Source organism: Micromesistius poutassou, assembly GCF_964030765.1.
Source record: "Micromesistius poutassou genome assembly, chromosome: 18".
Lineage (NCBI taxonomy): Eukaryota > Metazoa > Chordata > Actinopteri > Gadiformes > Gadidae > Micromesistius > Micromesistius poutassou.
Genome location: NC_140288.1, coordinates 13,253,085 through 13,269,562, shown reverse-complemented (window position 1 = coordinate 13,269,562; position 16,478 = coordinate 13,253,085). Strand labels below are relative to the sequence as shown.

The 16,478-nt window shown below is 43.4% G+C and overlaps 2 protein-coding genes and 1 non-coding gene across 3 annotated transcripts; all 3 read left to right on the top strand.

Moving 5' to 3' along the window:
- Positions 1 to 368: 368 nt before the first annotated feature.
- Positions 369 to 3,967, top strand: ankrd16 (ankyrin repeat domain 16; the record flags this gene model as incomplete). Its single annotated transcript, XM_084482778.1, has 7 exons — positions 369 to 771; positions 1,012 to 1,232; positions 1,518 to 1,560; positions 1,813 to 1,921; positions 2,400 to 2,561; positions 2,964 to 3,042; positions 3,813 to 3,967. Exons 1-7 carry the CDS (start codon positions 440 to 442, stop codon positions 3,965 to 3,967), a joined length of 1,101 nt encoding a protein of 366 aa, XP_084338904.1. The 5' UTR covers positions 369 to 439.
- AC3HAE_033375 (transfer RNA tyrosine (anticodon GUA)) lies at positions 870 to 957 on the top strand. Its single transcript is given in 2 exon segments — positions 870 to 906; positions 922 to 957. It is a non-coding gene; the product is annotated as a tRNA-Tyr (tRNA).
- A 975-nt stretch (positions 3,968 to 4,942) lies between the features above and the next one.
- On the top strand, positions 4,943 to 16,334 carry LOC311363494 (rab GDP dissociation inhibitor beta-like). Its single transcript, XM_084483442.1, has 10 exons — positions 4,943 to 5,081; positions 9,427 to 9,534; positions 9,946 to 10,045; positions 11,228 to 11,362; positions 12,055 to 12,253; positions 12,420 to 12,551; positions 12,962 to 13,061; positions 13,762 to 13,933; positions 14,326 to 14,525; positions 14,965 to 16,334. Exons 1-10 carry the CDS (start codon positions 5,037 to 5,039, stop codon positions 15,112 to 15,114), a joined length of 1,341 nt encoding a protein of 446 aa, XP_084339568.1. The 5' UTR covers positions 4,943 to 5,036; the 3' UTR covers positions 15,115 to 16,334.
- The last annotated feature ends 144 nt before the right edge of the window (positions 16,335 to 16,478 follow it).

The window sequence follows — 16,478 nt, the reverse complement described above, 5'->3', positions numbered from 1 at the left end:
TAATAACCTAAACATTGAGCTGTTCATTTGTTTGTAAAGTTATCAACTTTAGATGCCCAAACGAAAAATATTATAGGCCTATGAACTACAATCCCCATAACGCTGTGCCTACGAAAGGGGCCGACCAGAGTTTCGCCCATAGGCTATATTTTGTATTTTAATCAATCTTAAAGAACAAATAGTGATAAAGTACCCCCAATATATATACACTTTATAGACCAAGATCAATTACGAAACCACCAAAAACATTGTTATTAAATAACGCAAAGATTAAATCTGAGAGTTAATTCTAGTGTATGCGTCTGATCGGCCATCGAATATTTGTCCCACAGCCAGTGATGTTCTGTCAGACGGCATGATTAAAAACAACAGCTACAAGAGCAACTACAAATACTGCACTACTTTTTTATGTGATTGAATCACGTGTTTTACAGTAGATATGAAAGAAAACGCATTGAGCCTTTTGGTAAAGCTGACACAGGAGGGACAACTATCTGTACTCAAACAACAACTAGCTTGCAGCGATGTTGCACTCGCTGTCAACGGGAAACACTTCGGGAGCTCTGGAGATACTTTACTGCACTATGCCGCCCGCCACGGACATTTACAAGTGATGGAGTTTCTAATCGATGAAATCGGAATGGATATAGAAGTGTACAACAGCGATTATAAAAGACCCCTGCACGAGGCTTCGTCCATGAGTCAAATTGCGTGTGTGGTGCATTTGCTTAATAACGGGGCCAAAGTCGATTGCTTAAAAAAGGCTGACTGGTGAGGGAAATAAGCATTGTAATAATATTATATATATGAAATATTGGATTGTACCATCGTTATTACAAAAATGAATGCATCTACGCAAGAATTCATCCCCTTCGATAGCTCAGTTGGTAGAGCGGAGGACTGTAGTGGCTAACAGCTGAAATCCTTAGGTCGCTGGTTCAAATCCGGCTCGAAGGACTTTTTGTTTTCGTGTAACATTAAACCGATCACAGATATGATTTGGATTTTCAGGACCCCTCTTATGATGGCGTGTACTCGCCGAAGCACCGAGGTCATCCAGGAGCTACTTTCACACGGAGCGGACCCCTTTCTGAAAAATAAAGATGGTTGGAACTGTTTCCACATCGCCTGCAGAGAGGGAGATCCACTGGTCGTGCAGCACCTCCTACAGGTTGCTCCTGGTGTGTGGAAAACCGAGAGCAAGATCCGCAGGACACCGCTGCACACTGCAGGTAAAGTATGTCTGTTACAGGTATGATGAGCATAAGGTCGTTGAGCAATTAACTGGAAAAACACGTGTATATTGTAAAATTACACATCTCTGTTTAAATTAAAGTCACATGTTTGCATTGTCTACTAAACCCATATTGGGTTTTAGCTGCAAACCAATTTAAAGCAACTTTACAATTTGCCTCCAAAGCACTTAAGTAACAAACAAATCTAGTTTTCACTAAGACAGACACCCACTGTTGTGCATAATTCATGTTTTAATTCTGTATTTTCTGATTGTTTCACAGCTATGCATGGTTGTGAGGAGGTTGTAAACATATTGCTACACAGGTAGGCTATTTCCCGATTGGTTTTAATGTTTTGAAGTACTTGAAACACGGAAAATTAATCTACTTGCTAGAAGGTGTACTATTAAATATAACTAAAGTGTACCCATATTTCTTGCTAGCTTGGCTTATATAAAAACTATATCAGAAGTATACGTACATTTTTGTTACTACTATATTATTATATACTATTATGTGTGATGTTGATCTATGGACAGAAATTGACTCTTATTTTCTTCTTTTGGGCTCCTTCCAGATGTGCCTATATTCCAGACAGTGCAGACAGCTGTGGGGTCACACCTTTCATGGACGCGGTTCGGAACGGACACATAGCCGTGGGGAAAATGCTTCTGGAGATACACGGGGTAGGCCTACATAACATTGTTAACTCAAATCCATCATCCCTTCTATGTTAGCAGTACTCCCTCAGAGTTACGCCTTGTTTCCCTCTTTCATTTTTTCATCATTTTCGATATTCTACTGCTGAAAAATTCATTTGCACGAGGGATGAAACTTTATAACAGTTTACTGATGGCAAAGTTTTGGTTCACCAATTTTGGGCTTCGGGATACAGCACCACGAATGGTCGAAACAAATATGAAGCGAAATAAAGTGAAACGTCTAGTACACCGAGTTTGAGCTTGTCTGCCATCAGACTATAGATATGACTCTCAAGTGTGATTTATGAGACAAATTACATTTCTTTCGTAGTAGAAACCAAGTTCTGATATTCGCACAAACCCTAATGTGTGTGTGTGTGTGTGTGTGTGTGTGTGTGTGTGTGTGTGTGTGTGTGTGTGTGTGTGTGTGTGTGTGTGTGTGTGTGTGTGTGTGTGAGATAAGGCATCTCCGACCGCATCTGATAAACTGGGGTCTCAGTCTATACATCAAGTTGCAGTAACTGGCCAAGAGGAGGCACTAAAGTTCCTTGTGAAGGAACTCAAGGTTGACGTGAACCAGACAGCTACCGGCCTACAACTTACTGCTCTACATTATGCTGCTAAGGTCAGCCTGAAAAAAAAAACATGTTTTCATGCTTGTTTGTTTTCAGTTTAGTTTATCAGTAGGTATTACTTTAACATGCTAAACTGTCGTTTACAGCGATTTTCTTGAAAAAGAATCTGGAGGGTAGAAAAGAAAAAGAAAAACACAACAGTATCTTAAATAAATAAGTTGACTTTTTTATGACAGCAGGTTTTATCCCTCATTGTATGATAACTTATTTTGCCTCTGTCGTGATCTCCACGCACTAAATTCTACAAATCATTAGCAATTCAGCCTTTGATCCGATTACTTGAATTAGATTTTAATTTTTAACACATGAGACCTGCTGCAGACACGGACAATAACATACAAATTACATGTATTTTTCCTTTCATTTGAGATATCCTTTGTGTTCATTTCCAGGAAGGACACACCGGTACCATAGCAACACTGCTGTCTCTGGGAGCAGATTTGCATGTGAAGGACAAGAAGGGGAGAACCGGTAGAGAAAATACTACATTCACTGTTTCACCATGACCATGATTTACCACCGTTCCATGGGAAAAAAGAACAACATCAATGTGAATAGAATTGAATAGAGAGCTGAGTCACTTGAATACTTCAACATACAACCACTGGCTGTTAATGACCCAGTCAGGTACTTGTCATGTGAGCACTTGTAGCTCTAGACTGCGGGATAGAGGTGGAACAGTATAGTAGTATTACACCAGGAGAGCCTTATTGGTTTTAAGAACATTGATTTTAAGTGGTTCCCAGACTGGTGTGCCTTGAGACCAGTTTAGGTGTTGGGTGTGTAAGCCATTGGAATTCAATACATATTCCTTTCATAGGTTACGGCAACGATAGTGAGCTAGTGAAACATATATTTAAAGTAGGTCTAGTTCCTGTTTAGAATATAATTGGTACGATTTATGTTTTTTTCATTATTATACATAATTATTATACTATTATACTTTTTTTTTGTGCATATTTTATGTGCATCTTTCATAATCTTCCCTACAGCTTATGACATTTCTGATTGGGATCGTGCTGTGCGTGCCTTAGCCCCAAAAAGATTGAGAACCCCTGAACCCCATTTTATAAAATAAAACATAGTCAGCATACAAAGTCGAAATAGACACACATCAGTTAAACCACAGAGGTAAAGATTTCCAGTGTACACACTGGAGCCATCATCGGTTACACACAGACATCCTGTTTAGAGACCACAATAAACACACTCTCCCACTTGTTTTTCTGACCGACCACCAGCGCTGCACATGGCCTGCATCGGTCAGCATGCGGACGCGGCCAGGACACTTCTACGGCTGGGCCTTGGGGACTCAGAGGACGTGTCAGGCACCACCGCGCGTCAACTGGCCAAGAAACCAGACATACTGGGAGTGTTTGAACAAGAGCAAGATTGAAATAGCTAGAAACAAAAAAAAAACTGAATGTTAATTTATCCACTGTGTATAATGTGTGTAATAAAATATGTAATGTAAATCTAAACAGTGAAGTATTTGATGAAATGTACATGATTATACAGGATTAATGAATACATTGCTTAGGTTACTTAGATTTGACAAAGAACATTTTTCTTTATTCCTTTCTTTTTCAAATAAAGGCATCTCAACTATACATAATGTATAGTATCATGCCATTGATAATGATAAAAGCCTACTTGGGATGCTCGACAGAAATGTGAAATAATAAAATTAGAAATAATGTATATAAAAGCAATATAATACTTTGTGGAACTTGGACAGCTTATTGGGAAATTCAAAAAACGAGTTCATTTGAGTATGGCATGCAACTTGTCAATAAGGTTTGACGGTACATAATGTGCAACACTCACTTCTGGTCCATATTAAGAGGTTCTGTTAAATATTACGTCAGGTATCCGTAAAGCTGCAACTGCATGAAGGTTTCTTACAATGCAAAATATGAATTTTAGATCACATCAGGTCGAGCCACTGACAGACTTTCAGGCACTGGCAGATAAGCTCCTCCCATGTGAGACGCCCGTATCTCCTCCAAACCTTGTTCCCAGTCGTTCTCATGTCATGACGGAACGCCTGGAACGTGATGCTCCAATTGAGCGTTATTGGTGAGGGAGAAGGCGGGACTTATTGATAGAGGGACATCCGTTTCCGTTACGCATTTCGGTAATTGTTTTCTCATATTATTTGGAAAAATTCCATAATACTTCTCCTGGTATTGTTCTTCTTTTTATGTTCTAATCTCTCGCTCCAAAAACTGTTAACTGGCATAACCCAGCTAAAAGTAAATTAGACACCGGAAATCGCGTTGTGATAGACCGGCATAACGCTACAATTAATGACCCTCCCTCTGACTACCAAGTATGGGAGGCCCATATCTATTTGACGTTGAGGGGGGAGGCCCGATTCTATTTGTCAGCTTTGCGGCGGGTCTCCATTTTCTTCGGACCGATATACTCTGGAGTAGAAAGGCAAAGGAACTTGGAAAAAAAAAATGAATGAAGAATACGACGTTATCGTTTTGGGCACCGGGCTGACGGTGAGCAACGCCGACCATAACGATTGTTTAACCTTTAAAGGTTTTAATCATTTGCAGGCCGTCCTTGTCGCAGCGCGCGACACCGTTTCCTCCAACACTACACCAAACGGGCCTAATCATCACTACGTCAACGGGCTAGTTAACGCTAGCCGCTAGTGCCGTGCTCTTTAGTGACACGTACATTTCTAGTTTTTCTTTCCCGATCCGGTTGACTTTGTGTGCCACGAGGGAAAACGTTTGAATATTCTTTTCAACACCATTTCAACAGTAATGCAGACTATGACAGCCTCCCCCTCCCAGCCTAAGGGACAGCTATGGGAGGCTTTCGCGATGATTAGCTTGTGTCGGTCGCCCTGCTATTATTAAGCTGGCTACTAGTCGTTGGGGTTACGACGTGTCTGACATCATGTATTCATGGTGTATTCGGTTCCACTGTGCGTAAACACGGTGCATGCGGCCACATGTAGCGACGTGGATGTCTTTAAACGTGTTTCCCCGTGTGGAATAAGCGGATTGGGATCATGGTGAGCTAGGCTAGGCTGTGCGGAACTGACAGTGTGGGGGCACGCCGCCCGGCTGCACCTCGGCCCCCGGGAGCAAGGGCTCCACTTTACTACTGCGGGCCGAGTCCAGCGACCAATCATTAATTTGAAGGCGTTGTTGTCATCCGTAGACGGTGATCTATCCTATCAGGTTATATTACAACATCATTGCTGGTTATAAAGTGCTTATTTTTTAGGGTTTAACGAGGTGAGGTGGGTCGACTCGGATCTTGCAGGAGCATCGCTTCTGTACGCCTCAACATCGCCCCCGTCAGTTGAGGCAAAGACACATGCATTTTTTTTTCTTGGGGTTAACTTAATACTTGGGGGGAAAAATGCAAGTGTAAAGTTTATTCGAGAAGCCTATGTTTGTGCCCGGGTCTCAACTTCTGACACTTGTTTGATTGCTGTTGGTTAAACGGGAGCTCCTAAACGAGGGGGTGGTGCTGACTGGGAGCTCCTTGGAAGATCCGACGCTTCCTTAAACCGTAAAAATAAACACTTTTTCAAAAATACATGATATCGTATTATACCCTGGTAGGATCGATTACCATCTAAGAACAATAATGCATTCGAATCAATTATCTGCCTCTGGACTTGGCCCTCAAAAGTGAAACTTATTGATAACTTGACTGACGGGTCTTATTTCTAGAAGTGACTGCACACAGAACACACTGTCGGTCATATGTCGAGCAAGGCTAAAGCTTCCTCCCTTTATTGCTCTGCTGAATCAACAAACCGTACACTGGCAGTGCCTCATGTCGGATCATGTGACGGGATAGCAACACGTTACTCTCGATTGTAATGCGAATGTTCTGCTGTGGATCACTGATTTGGGCAATGCATGCACTTGATGCATAGAAGTTGTCAGGCGATCTACTAGTAGCACTGAAGTGGTTGAAAGCATAGAATCAGTTTATGTGCTACACGTTAATGGTAAACCATCGATGAACAATATAAATATAACCCTATAGTGTCCCGTCTTGACCCCGGACAATTATGCATCCGGGACAAATCGCAGCATGTGTACAACTCGTGATGAGTATAGCACTTTACATAATGGCCTACGTACAGTTTCCTGTCACTCAACCCGGGGAATTGCAATTCACCTGCAATTTGTTATTCGGGGACCTCATACAACTGTCATAGTTAACGCTAGTGTTGGATTGTTCTTTCAATTGGTTGGTTTGCGCTTTCCTTCCGATGTACATTCCACGTTGCTCCTAGCCAACAGGAAGTGGTCATCTGTGGCTTTCTGCTGTTCGCGACTGTAGAGCTCATGATTTGGCAGCCCTGCAGAGGAGGGCTGGAATTTAAACTTTCGTGTGCGCTGTGTTGTTAGCTCTTGGATGGGTGTGGTTGACCACGTCGAGGCAACTGAAACTACACCAGCGTCCTCCGATGGAGACATAAAGGCATATGTGCATTTTTACAAATCTGTATGTTGTTATTGTGTGGCTGGGACATGGCCAGCTGTGGCTGGGACATGGCCACTTTGGCCAGCTATAAGGGTTGAACCAGTTCCCCATTTTTTTTGTCAGTTAAGTTAGACGCGTACCGACCAGTTCCCCTTTTTATATATAGATGGGTGGATATATAATATGTTATTAGGTAGATAGATGGATAGTGTTCCAATCACAGTATATTGTTCATAGGTGTTATTTTTGGTAAGAAGGTAGCAGGTTTATAAATATTAGGTGGGCGAGAGTAGCTTCAAACAAATCTTTTGAGTCCCTTGAAGAAAAACATTTGAGCCTTGGCATTTAACACATTAATGCGTCCATTTATTTTGATAAGGAACATATGACCTAAAGGAAAGAAAAAAAAAAAAAGGACCGGCCTTGGTGATATGTACTGGAACAGATTGAAACAAATCGAGAAAGACACAAATTAATAATCAGGACTTTAGCATCGATCATAGCACAGATAAAGTGGCCCAGGTACATGTTACGCTTGTCTTTTAAACTGCAACACAGAGAAAAATGTATGCTGCCCGCTTAAATCACTCCTTGTCTCGCTCACCCCACCTGTACTAAAATCACTGACGCAGTGTCAGGGTTGTCGGGAGATTGAACCCGGGTGCAGTTTCTGCCTCCCGTGTGCTCGGTCGGCTTCCATTTTCTGCCTGACTCTTCGCTCAATTTCCTGCACTCAGCAAGTCAACAAGTGTCTTTCAACTCAGGGCCGGGGTTTGGCACGGCCATCAGGGCGGGCCTCAGTCACAAGTCAATCAGGACGTAAGCACAAGGCATCTCCCTTCTCCCAAAAGATTTCCCCTGTGGGTGTTATCGACGCCCAGTGATCTGATGATCCCAGTCTTCCGGCTATTTGGGGATAATGTTAATGCAGACACTCTTCTCAGACGTTAGAGGAAATATTGCTTCCCCATTATTGTAGATTCTCTATTTTTTTTTATTTAGGGTGTAAAATGTGTACAACTGCACTAGCCGTTACTCTATCCGGAGATGCCTCCTGCTCACAGCCATGTGTGCAATAATCAAACTGCCAAGGCCGCTGATTTGAAGTCGGGGAGTCTAGTTATAAGTGTCTTATACAGTGTCTAATTCTAGTACACCAGCCACAGGGTCGTTACGGTGAAAGGATGTTGAATTAGGCAGTGTACATGACCAACCAAGGGAAGCCTGAACAAGGTATTGCATGGTAGGGTTTTCATCACGTATTTTCTTAATTCAGATCACTCTTTACAGAAAGCACCCCTGACAACACCCTTCATAGTTGTCTAAGCCTGGAAGAAATGTTAACTTGTTTGTTCTCCCCTTTTGTAGCTGGCTATAATGAACTAACTAAGTCACCCGTCTAGTGTGCAGAATTGGAGAGTCTGAAGGATAAAAACAAAAGCAGTGCGATAGTGGGGCAGAGAGGCTTTGTGTTTCCCCTTAATGAATGCCTGGTCCCTTGACCATAGAAACCGGTGTTTCCTTTGGGGTGTTTTGTCATCAAACAATCAGTTAGGCTTTGCCCCTAAAATTCTGCTGCTACGAGAACATTGCATCACTCCTGCCTTGCCAACACATTTTTGGGCATTCTTTTTTTGGGGAAGTATTTCAGACATTAAGATGACTTGCATGAAATTAATCATTATTTATTCTTGATGAAATGTGGATCAGAAACAAAAACTCAACACTTCTAACATTCTCTTCTATCGCCATTTTAAATTTAATATTAACAGAATCAGTTAAAAAAAAGAGCTAAATTCCAATGTAGTTTGTGAAGAGGTCTGCGTAGCTTGTTAAGTAGCAAGGGAATGATCCAGAATAAAGTCCATTGAAATCACATGACTGTGTGCGTTCCTCTACCACTCCCCTGCTGTAGGCTTACTGGCCCTGTGGTCAGAAAGGCCAGACTCTTAACTGAAATACGAATGTTTTCCCTTACGTGCTGCCAAAGCCCATGTCTGAGCCTGTCTTGGAAATGTTTAAAGGGTGCAATTCTTTTGGATATTAAGTGTATAAACATTATCAAATACACTTTATTTAAACTATTAAATCCAGCAAGGTTACTCTTTTGATGTTATTCAGTGGTCAAGCATTGGTAAACATTTCATAATATAGTAGCATTTTCCTTTAGTGATATTAAACCCCCCCTTTTAATATTAACACATCTGTATCCAAACTATGAAATGAACCACTGCACAACACTGGTCTGCAAGTCCCTTCGTCGTGACATCTTTCTATAACCTCATTTTGTCATTGAATGTGTCTAGAAGATTGCTGTGAGGAGAGTGCTGTAATGTTGGCCTCTGCTGTTGATCTAATTGGCTTAACCTTGTCTGGTCCCAACAGGAATGCATTCTCTCTGGCATCATGTCGGTGAAGGGGAAAAAGGTGCTCCACATGGACCGCAACTCGTACTACGGGGGAGAGAGCGCGTCCATCACCCCTCTGGAAGACGTAAGTTGGCTGCTGACCCATGAATATTAATGACCGCTGCCTGTCATCAACCTACCGCCACCCCACCCTGCTGAAGGTGGTTAATTGGCCCGATCCTCCCTTTTTAAAATTTTAAAAGAATCCAAACATCACAAACAAAGGGTAGGCGTGCATGTTGAGCTCCCTGGTTGCAAGCCACAAAGCCATCCTTTTGTGTTAGCGAGTGGAAATACCTGCCCTGCCTGCTTCCACTGAGACATCAATGACGTTTGTGGCTTTCATTTGCTTTTAGCCCGAAAGGCCATTTTTGAGTCAAACAGACGAAATGTTGCGGAAGCAAACAATCCCTATTGAAATGTATTAATGTCATTACCCCGTCCTTAGTCTTGACCCTACCTCCTTGTGTCTGTCCGGCCGTCTCTCTCACCACAGCTCTACAAGCGCTTCAACATCCCCGGCACCCCTCCGGAGTCCATGGGGAAAGGCCGTGATTGGAACGTGGATCTCATCCCCAAGTTCCTCATGGCCAATGGTACGCGACATCTCCCCGAGCCATGCGGCCTACAGCCACTAGTGAGATGTGATGAATAGTTTGGCGGTGGCTCTGTGTGTGTGTGTGTGTGTGTGTGTGTGTGTGTGTGTGTGTGTGTGTGTGTGTGTGTGTGTGTGTGTGTGTGTGTGTGTGTGTGTGTGTGTGTGTGTGTGTGTGTGTGTGTGTGTGTGTGTGTGTGTGTGGCACTCATTGTAAAGGGAAAGTGCTTTATAAATGCAGTCCATTTACCATTTTATTGGTAAATGTGGCTGCAGGATTAATCATATTAAAACCGAGTGATGGTCTCCTTTTTAGTTAACAGTGAAACTACCGTAACAGCTAACGTCTTCAAAACATGGATGTATTAAAGAATGCACACCTACTTATCGTAGTCCCCTTCGTCCGAAAAGGGCCATTCGCTACACTATTTGACACTTGTATTCAAAAGTGTAACTCCATTATAATTGAATCCTCTTAATACTGAGGATATTTCAGTGAAACGGCAGAGCGTAAGCTTGTCTTCACTAGACTAAAGGTTGTGGGTTGAATCCATCTGTTTTCCCAGCAGTGTAATGTTATTGTAAATGCCTCACAAGGAAACACCTCTGCATTCCTGCTGCAAGTTTCCGAAAGGGTGTTTAGTTCAGGGGAAGAACATTGTAACATGTCTCCATTCGTCACTGACGCCTCAAAATGTTGACAGACTTGTGTTGTTGACTGTGGTTTGCATTTTAAGAAGCTTACCTACATCCTACGCACAGAAAACACAGAAAATCGGGTTATGTAAGTAAGAGAAGACAAAAGACCGTATTCAATTTTTTTTTTTTGTATGTTCAGTGTTGAGATTCATGAAGCTGTTCCATTTAAGCTAAAAACAGAAGTGTTCCCTTTCTGTTGATGAGCCGGTCCTATATCAGGCGCCATCCTAATCGTTTCCTTCTGTATCCGGTAAATGAGTGCCATTTTTATTGAAAATATATTGCTAAATTCTAAGCAATAAAATCGTGATTCTCATTTTCTCAATCGTGCAGCCTGGTAATACAGTTTTCCAATATTGTATGGATTAGTTGGATGGATAGTTATTATCATAACTTCTTAAATACCCATGCATGCATTCAGACTTATTTTGTCAGAAGTGGAACAGTATAGTGTATATAACGTAATTTCCCTGCGTGTGTTCAGGTCAGCTGGTGCGCATGCTGCTCATCACAGAGGTGACCCGCTACCTGGACTTCAAGGTGGTGGAGGGCAGCTACGTGTACAAGAAGGGCAGCATCTACAAGGTCCCCTCCACCGAGACGGAGGCTCTGGCATCCAGTAAGTCTCGACTGCTCAGGGCTGGGATGTCATGACGGGTCCTTGGCAAGTTAAATTGGGCATGTTAAAGGTGGTGTAGGTAAGATCTGAGAGTTAGAGAGGGAGAAGTATTTAAAAAATAAGCAACCATAAATACGCCCCCTCTCTCTCTGCTCCCTCCCTCACTACGGTTCTCCACCAATGAGGAGTGAGGGACCTGTGCTGGAGCTACGATAACGCGGTGTGCTTGATTGAAAGGCAAGATGGGTTCCCCTGAACCAACCAATCAGCAAAGGGATGCCCAGCTTGCTCAAAAATGGTCCGGGAGCGGTTTAAAATCAAAATTGTCTCCTATAGAGGCAGGCGGTCATGCAGAACAGATATTCTAATAGAGATTCTAATACACTCACTTATAGCTGACTGGCTAACACCTGGCTATGGCATGTCTGAAAATGGCATAAAAAATGATAGCTCTTAAATCTTGCCTACAGCATTTTTAAGTCGAGACGCAACATGGTGGGTTCATGTGTGTTATTGCTAGTTGGCGAAGACTCGTATAAATATTTCAGTTTTTTCTTTTTTTCCCTTTCCTTTTATTTATGGTGTTATTTTATTGAAGGTGACTAAATGGCGTAGGCTACTTAATGCAAGATCAGAGACTTGTCAAGCTAGTTTGTTTGTTAGTCAACCATGTGCCCTTCTCGTGCGACTAGGTCTGATGGGGCTGTTTGAGAAGAGGCGCTTCAAAAAGTTCCTGGGGTTCGTGAGCAACTTTGACCAGAACGACCCCAAGACCCTGGACGGCGTGGACCCCAACAAGACCACCATGAGGGAGGTGTACAAGAAGTTTGACCTGGGACAGGACGTCATCGACTTCACGGGCCACTCGCTCGCCCTCTACCGCACAGACGAGTAGGTCTACAGTCACATCATGACTATTTTCGGTTGTACTGGACTCCGATACCGTACTCTTACTGTGCAGGGACAAATAGCAAAGAGAACTCTGAGGGAGTAGAGGTTTGCCGCATCCCAATAGCAATAGTTTATTAATCCCCAGTGTCCTCCCCTTGTGTTTCAGATACCTGGATGAACCCTGCCTGGATTCCGTTAATAGGATAAAGCTGTACAGCGAGTCTCTGGCCAGATACGGCAAGAGTCCCTACCTGTACCCACTCTACGGGCTGGGGGAGCTGCCCCAGGGCTTTGCCAGGTGAGCCCAGCCCCCCCCTTTAACCCTGCACCAGCCAATGGGGGAGAGGTTTGACCATGTGACGGAAAAAAACAATTTAGGGTTGCACATTGAAACGACTGCTTGGCCTGTAGATTGTTCAACTCTGAAGTCTAAAATATCCATTTGGACTGTGCGCTGGACACAAAATGACTTCTGTTGTGAATGTGTTTTACTTGTGTAGTTTAGACTACGTTGTAATCTGCATACTTTTGTAGAAGGTCTTTGAAGATCTGTTACTGTGGATAATTACTTAGTATAGGTCGTATTCCAAAGCATTATGGTGTAAGCGGATAGCAATCATGACGACCATTCGTTGCAGCATTATGTAAGGGGCCATTGTCCTGGATCTTTCTTTGAATGGGGGTTGTCTGTGTGTTTGTCCCTCCCAGGCTAAGTGCCATCTACGGAGGGATCTACATGCTGAACAAGCCCATTGAGGAGATAATCGTGGAGGACGGCAAGGTGGTCGGGGTCAAGTCTGAAGGAGAGGTAAGGAGGACTTAACATTGGATTCATTCACCAAGGGAAAAACCCTGTGCTTAGAATGACATGCTTTTTTAAACCAGCGTTCAAATCGCAGTCATCTTAAGTTGGATACTTAAATGGTCGGCATGCAGGGTTTTAAAAAATCACAGTCTGCAACCTCATTTTCCATGATAGAAATGAGCAGAGATGTTGGACCGTTGACGTCATCTGTTTGGGATTCATGTTCTCCAAATGGGCCCAAGAATCTATGAAGCAGTTCTCTTATATCAGAAGATAGTCAAGCACAATGGTCCCCATTTAATAAAAGATTCTGCACTGGGTTGCCCAGCTATGCGTTTGTTCCTAAGTTTATGCGTAAATTCCTTACTCAGTCCTTGGTAACCACCAATTAGTTTCAAACCAGCAGTTAACCAACTTGCACCACAAAAACATAAGCAATGCCCTAACCAGTAACAGCTTGGTAATGCGTAAATTTACACTTTGTTGCTGGTCATGGTTTACATCTACGATGTAAACAAGGAAGTGCTTGAGACGACCGGAGAGAAGGACATTGACAAACATGGCGCAGGAATGAAATCAGTTAAAAAGTAAAACAGCAGTACTAGGGTGCGAGCCACCCCTCCCCCATACATAAATGTTGATTTGTTTTTGGTCCGTTTGTAACCCTTACCCTAACTCTCTCTCTCTTCTCCCCTCTCCACAGATTGCTCGCTGCAAGCAGCTGATCTGTGACCCCAGCTACATGATGGACCGTGCCAACAAGGTGGGCCAGGTGATCCGGGCCATCTGTGTCATGAGCCACCCCATCAAGAACACCAACGATGTCAACTCCTGCCAGATCATCATCCCCCAGAACCAGGTCAACAGGAAGCACGGTGAGCTCACACAGGAAGTCTCTGTGTCGGGAGGAAGTCCCTTGAGATTGACAGGGTGCTTCAAGTAGCAGAAAAGAGGGGGCTGTTGTCCACGTTTCCACAGAAACAGAAACCAACTTTTGTTGACGTTTTTCTGACTAAGTCTGTTTGTTTTTAGTACATTGCTGTTAAGGTGGAAGGGTGGTTTTCACTCTTAACACAGAAAAGATTTAGTTGCTTGAGTGAATAAAACGGAAGTCATTATTTGAGTCAGTCAACGAAAACTGACGAGACATACAAGCAAAAGTAATGCATGTTGCGTGCGGGTCATTGCAAAAAAAAAAAGAAAAGTTTACATGTGATTATTTTCGCCCTTCATGTTCTCATCGTCATCCTTGTTGTTGTGGTTACAGACATCTACGTGTGCATGGTCTCTTGTGCGCACAACGTCGCCGCCAAGGGTAAGTACGTGGCCATCATCAGCACCACCGTGGAGACCAACGAGCCCGAGAAGGAGCTGAAGCCGGCCCTGGACCTGCTGGAGCCCATCGAGCAGAAGTTTGTGAGCACCAGCGACCTGTTTGCCCCCACCGACATGGGCACCGACAGCCAGGTCAGCACTCCTCACACTCGTCTATGTAGAAACCCATTGGGAAATGCAAGCAAAAGGCTGTTTGCTCTTAACTTGGGACACCGCCTGGATAATGGCATTAAATCTGCTGTAGGTCAGATTTGAGTGTTGCAAAGAGGACGAGGAGAGGAGCCGGATTCAGAAAAATGTGCTTGCCTGTCCGAAATGACAGGCAAGATGGAGTGACCTTATTGGTCAGAAATATGCTATTATGTTTAATGGTAAATGATTATAAGCTATTTGGTTATTATCAGAGGGCTACTGTGTATACAAATATTTTGACAGGCACTATATCAGAAAAGGGATGAGGTCCGAGCATGCAGCCATGCAGGTTTTAAATCGCACGCGTGCCTCTTTCCTATTGGTGCACCTAACGGGTGCCTTTCCTTTCTCTCTCTCGCTCTCTCTTCCTCCGGCTCAGATCTTCATCTCCCGCTCGTACGACGCCACCACTCACTTTGAGACCACCTGCGATGACATCAAGGACATCTTCAAGAGGATGACCGGCACGGACTTTGACTTTGGGGACATAAACCGCAAGCAGAACGACATCTTCGGCGACGCTGAATAATAAAGGGGCCGGGATTCTGGGTCATCATGATGTCGCCGACCCCCCCCCCCTTCCCCCTTCCCCCACCGTTCCCCGAGGCTGACGTCGACCCCCCCCCCCCCCCCCCCAGATCTAATCGTACAACTAGGAGAAGAGAATAAAAACGTACATAAAGGTGTACACACGCGAGCGCAGGCAGATGATCTTACGTTTATGTTTATGCCCATTCAGGAAGCTGTAGGAGGGTCGGTGGGTAGGGGGGGGGGGGTGACGGGGCTGAGAGCTGGGTTTTTTGTTCTGATTTTATTTTCCTCTAATCTCATTCTCAAAAAGGTTGCACTGAGTTCAGATAAGACACTAGGCCCACACGACCATCATCAATCATGTTCCACACTCGCCTCAGACCAGGAGCGCATATTCCAAAGATGCCAAAAGAAGTGATGTATCAAGTCAGTAGTTAAATTGTCCATTGGATTGGGAGGAGGGGAGGGGAGGGGAGGGGAGGGGGGGGGCTGTCCTTCTTTACCTGAAGATTTAAATAGTGTCATGCTGAAGTACGTGGGAGATTTGTGACATCAACAGCCATGTGCTATTGTGAGTTTTGTTATTTTGTTTTTGGTTGAGGTAAAAAAAAAAACGAGTGGCTTGGCTTCTTCTGTGGTGTCCTACTGAATGTTGTCTTGCAGTGCTCAGTGGCTTTTTAAGAACGCCCCCCCACTTACAAACCCGTCTAATTTGCGGGCACAACTGACGAGTTAATATGCAAGATGTGTCGATTGGTAATTTGAGAGTTTACGCAGTGAAAGGTGTGGGGAAGAGCCATCACTATCCAATGGCTGTCGCCGGTTGCGCCCCCGGTAAGGTGTCTCATCGACACTATTGTCGCCTGATCGGGGCAAAGCGCCGCACTGTACTGAGAGCCAAGCCACTATTACAAATATAGTTCAGCATAAAGCCAATCGGCCTGCTCCTGTTTGCAGAAGCTTAATTAAATATAACGTATCCAAGGAGACATATTATAGTTCCTGTATTATGCAAAAAAATAAATAAAAACACGAAGCATTTAAAGAGCGGTTGTGAGTGGAGGGGGCGGTTTGTGATTCGCTTTAGAAGGACCAAATGTCGACTACATCAGTATTGAATTGATAAGAGCCCTGTATTGTCATCTGTTTTTAACATTGTAAAACATGGTGGGTTCAAATGATTTCTGTACTGCAAAGTAAAAAAGAATGAAAAACCAAGTCTTTCCTTGTCTTTGTTTTATTGACTAAATGTATTTTACACAAACTCCTAATTAAATGTTGAAAGCTGTAATGGTATAAAATACTGGTAAAATAATTGACTAAAATATAGTATAGTGCGGTGCATTTTTTTTATTTACAGGA

Coding starts and splice junctions, on each gene's coding strand:
- LOC311363494 (XM_084483442.1), top strand. CDS start 5,037: ATGAATGAAGAATACGACGTTATCGTTTTGGGCACCGGGCTGACG. Junction 13,934..14,325: donor CCAGGTCAACAGGAAGCACG/GTGAGCTCACAC, acceptor TTGTGGTTACAG/ACATCTACGTGTGCATGGTC. Junction 14,526..14,964: donor ACATGGGCACCGACAGCCAG/GTCAGCACTCCT, acceptor CCTCCGGCTCAG/ATCTTCATCTCCCGCTCGTA.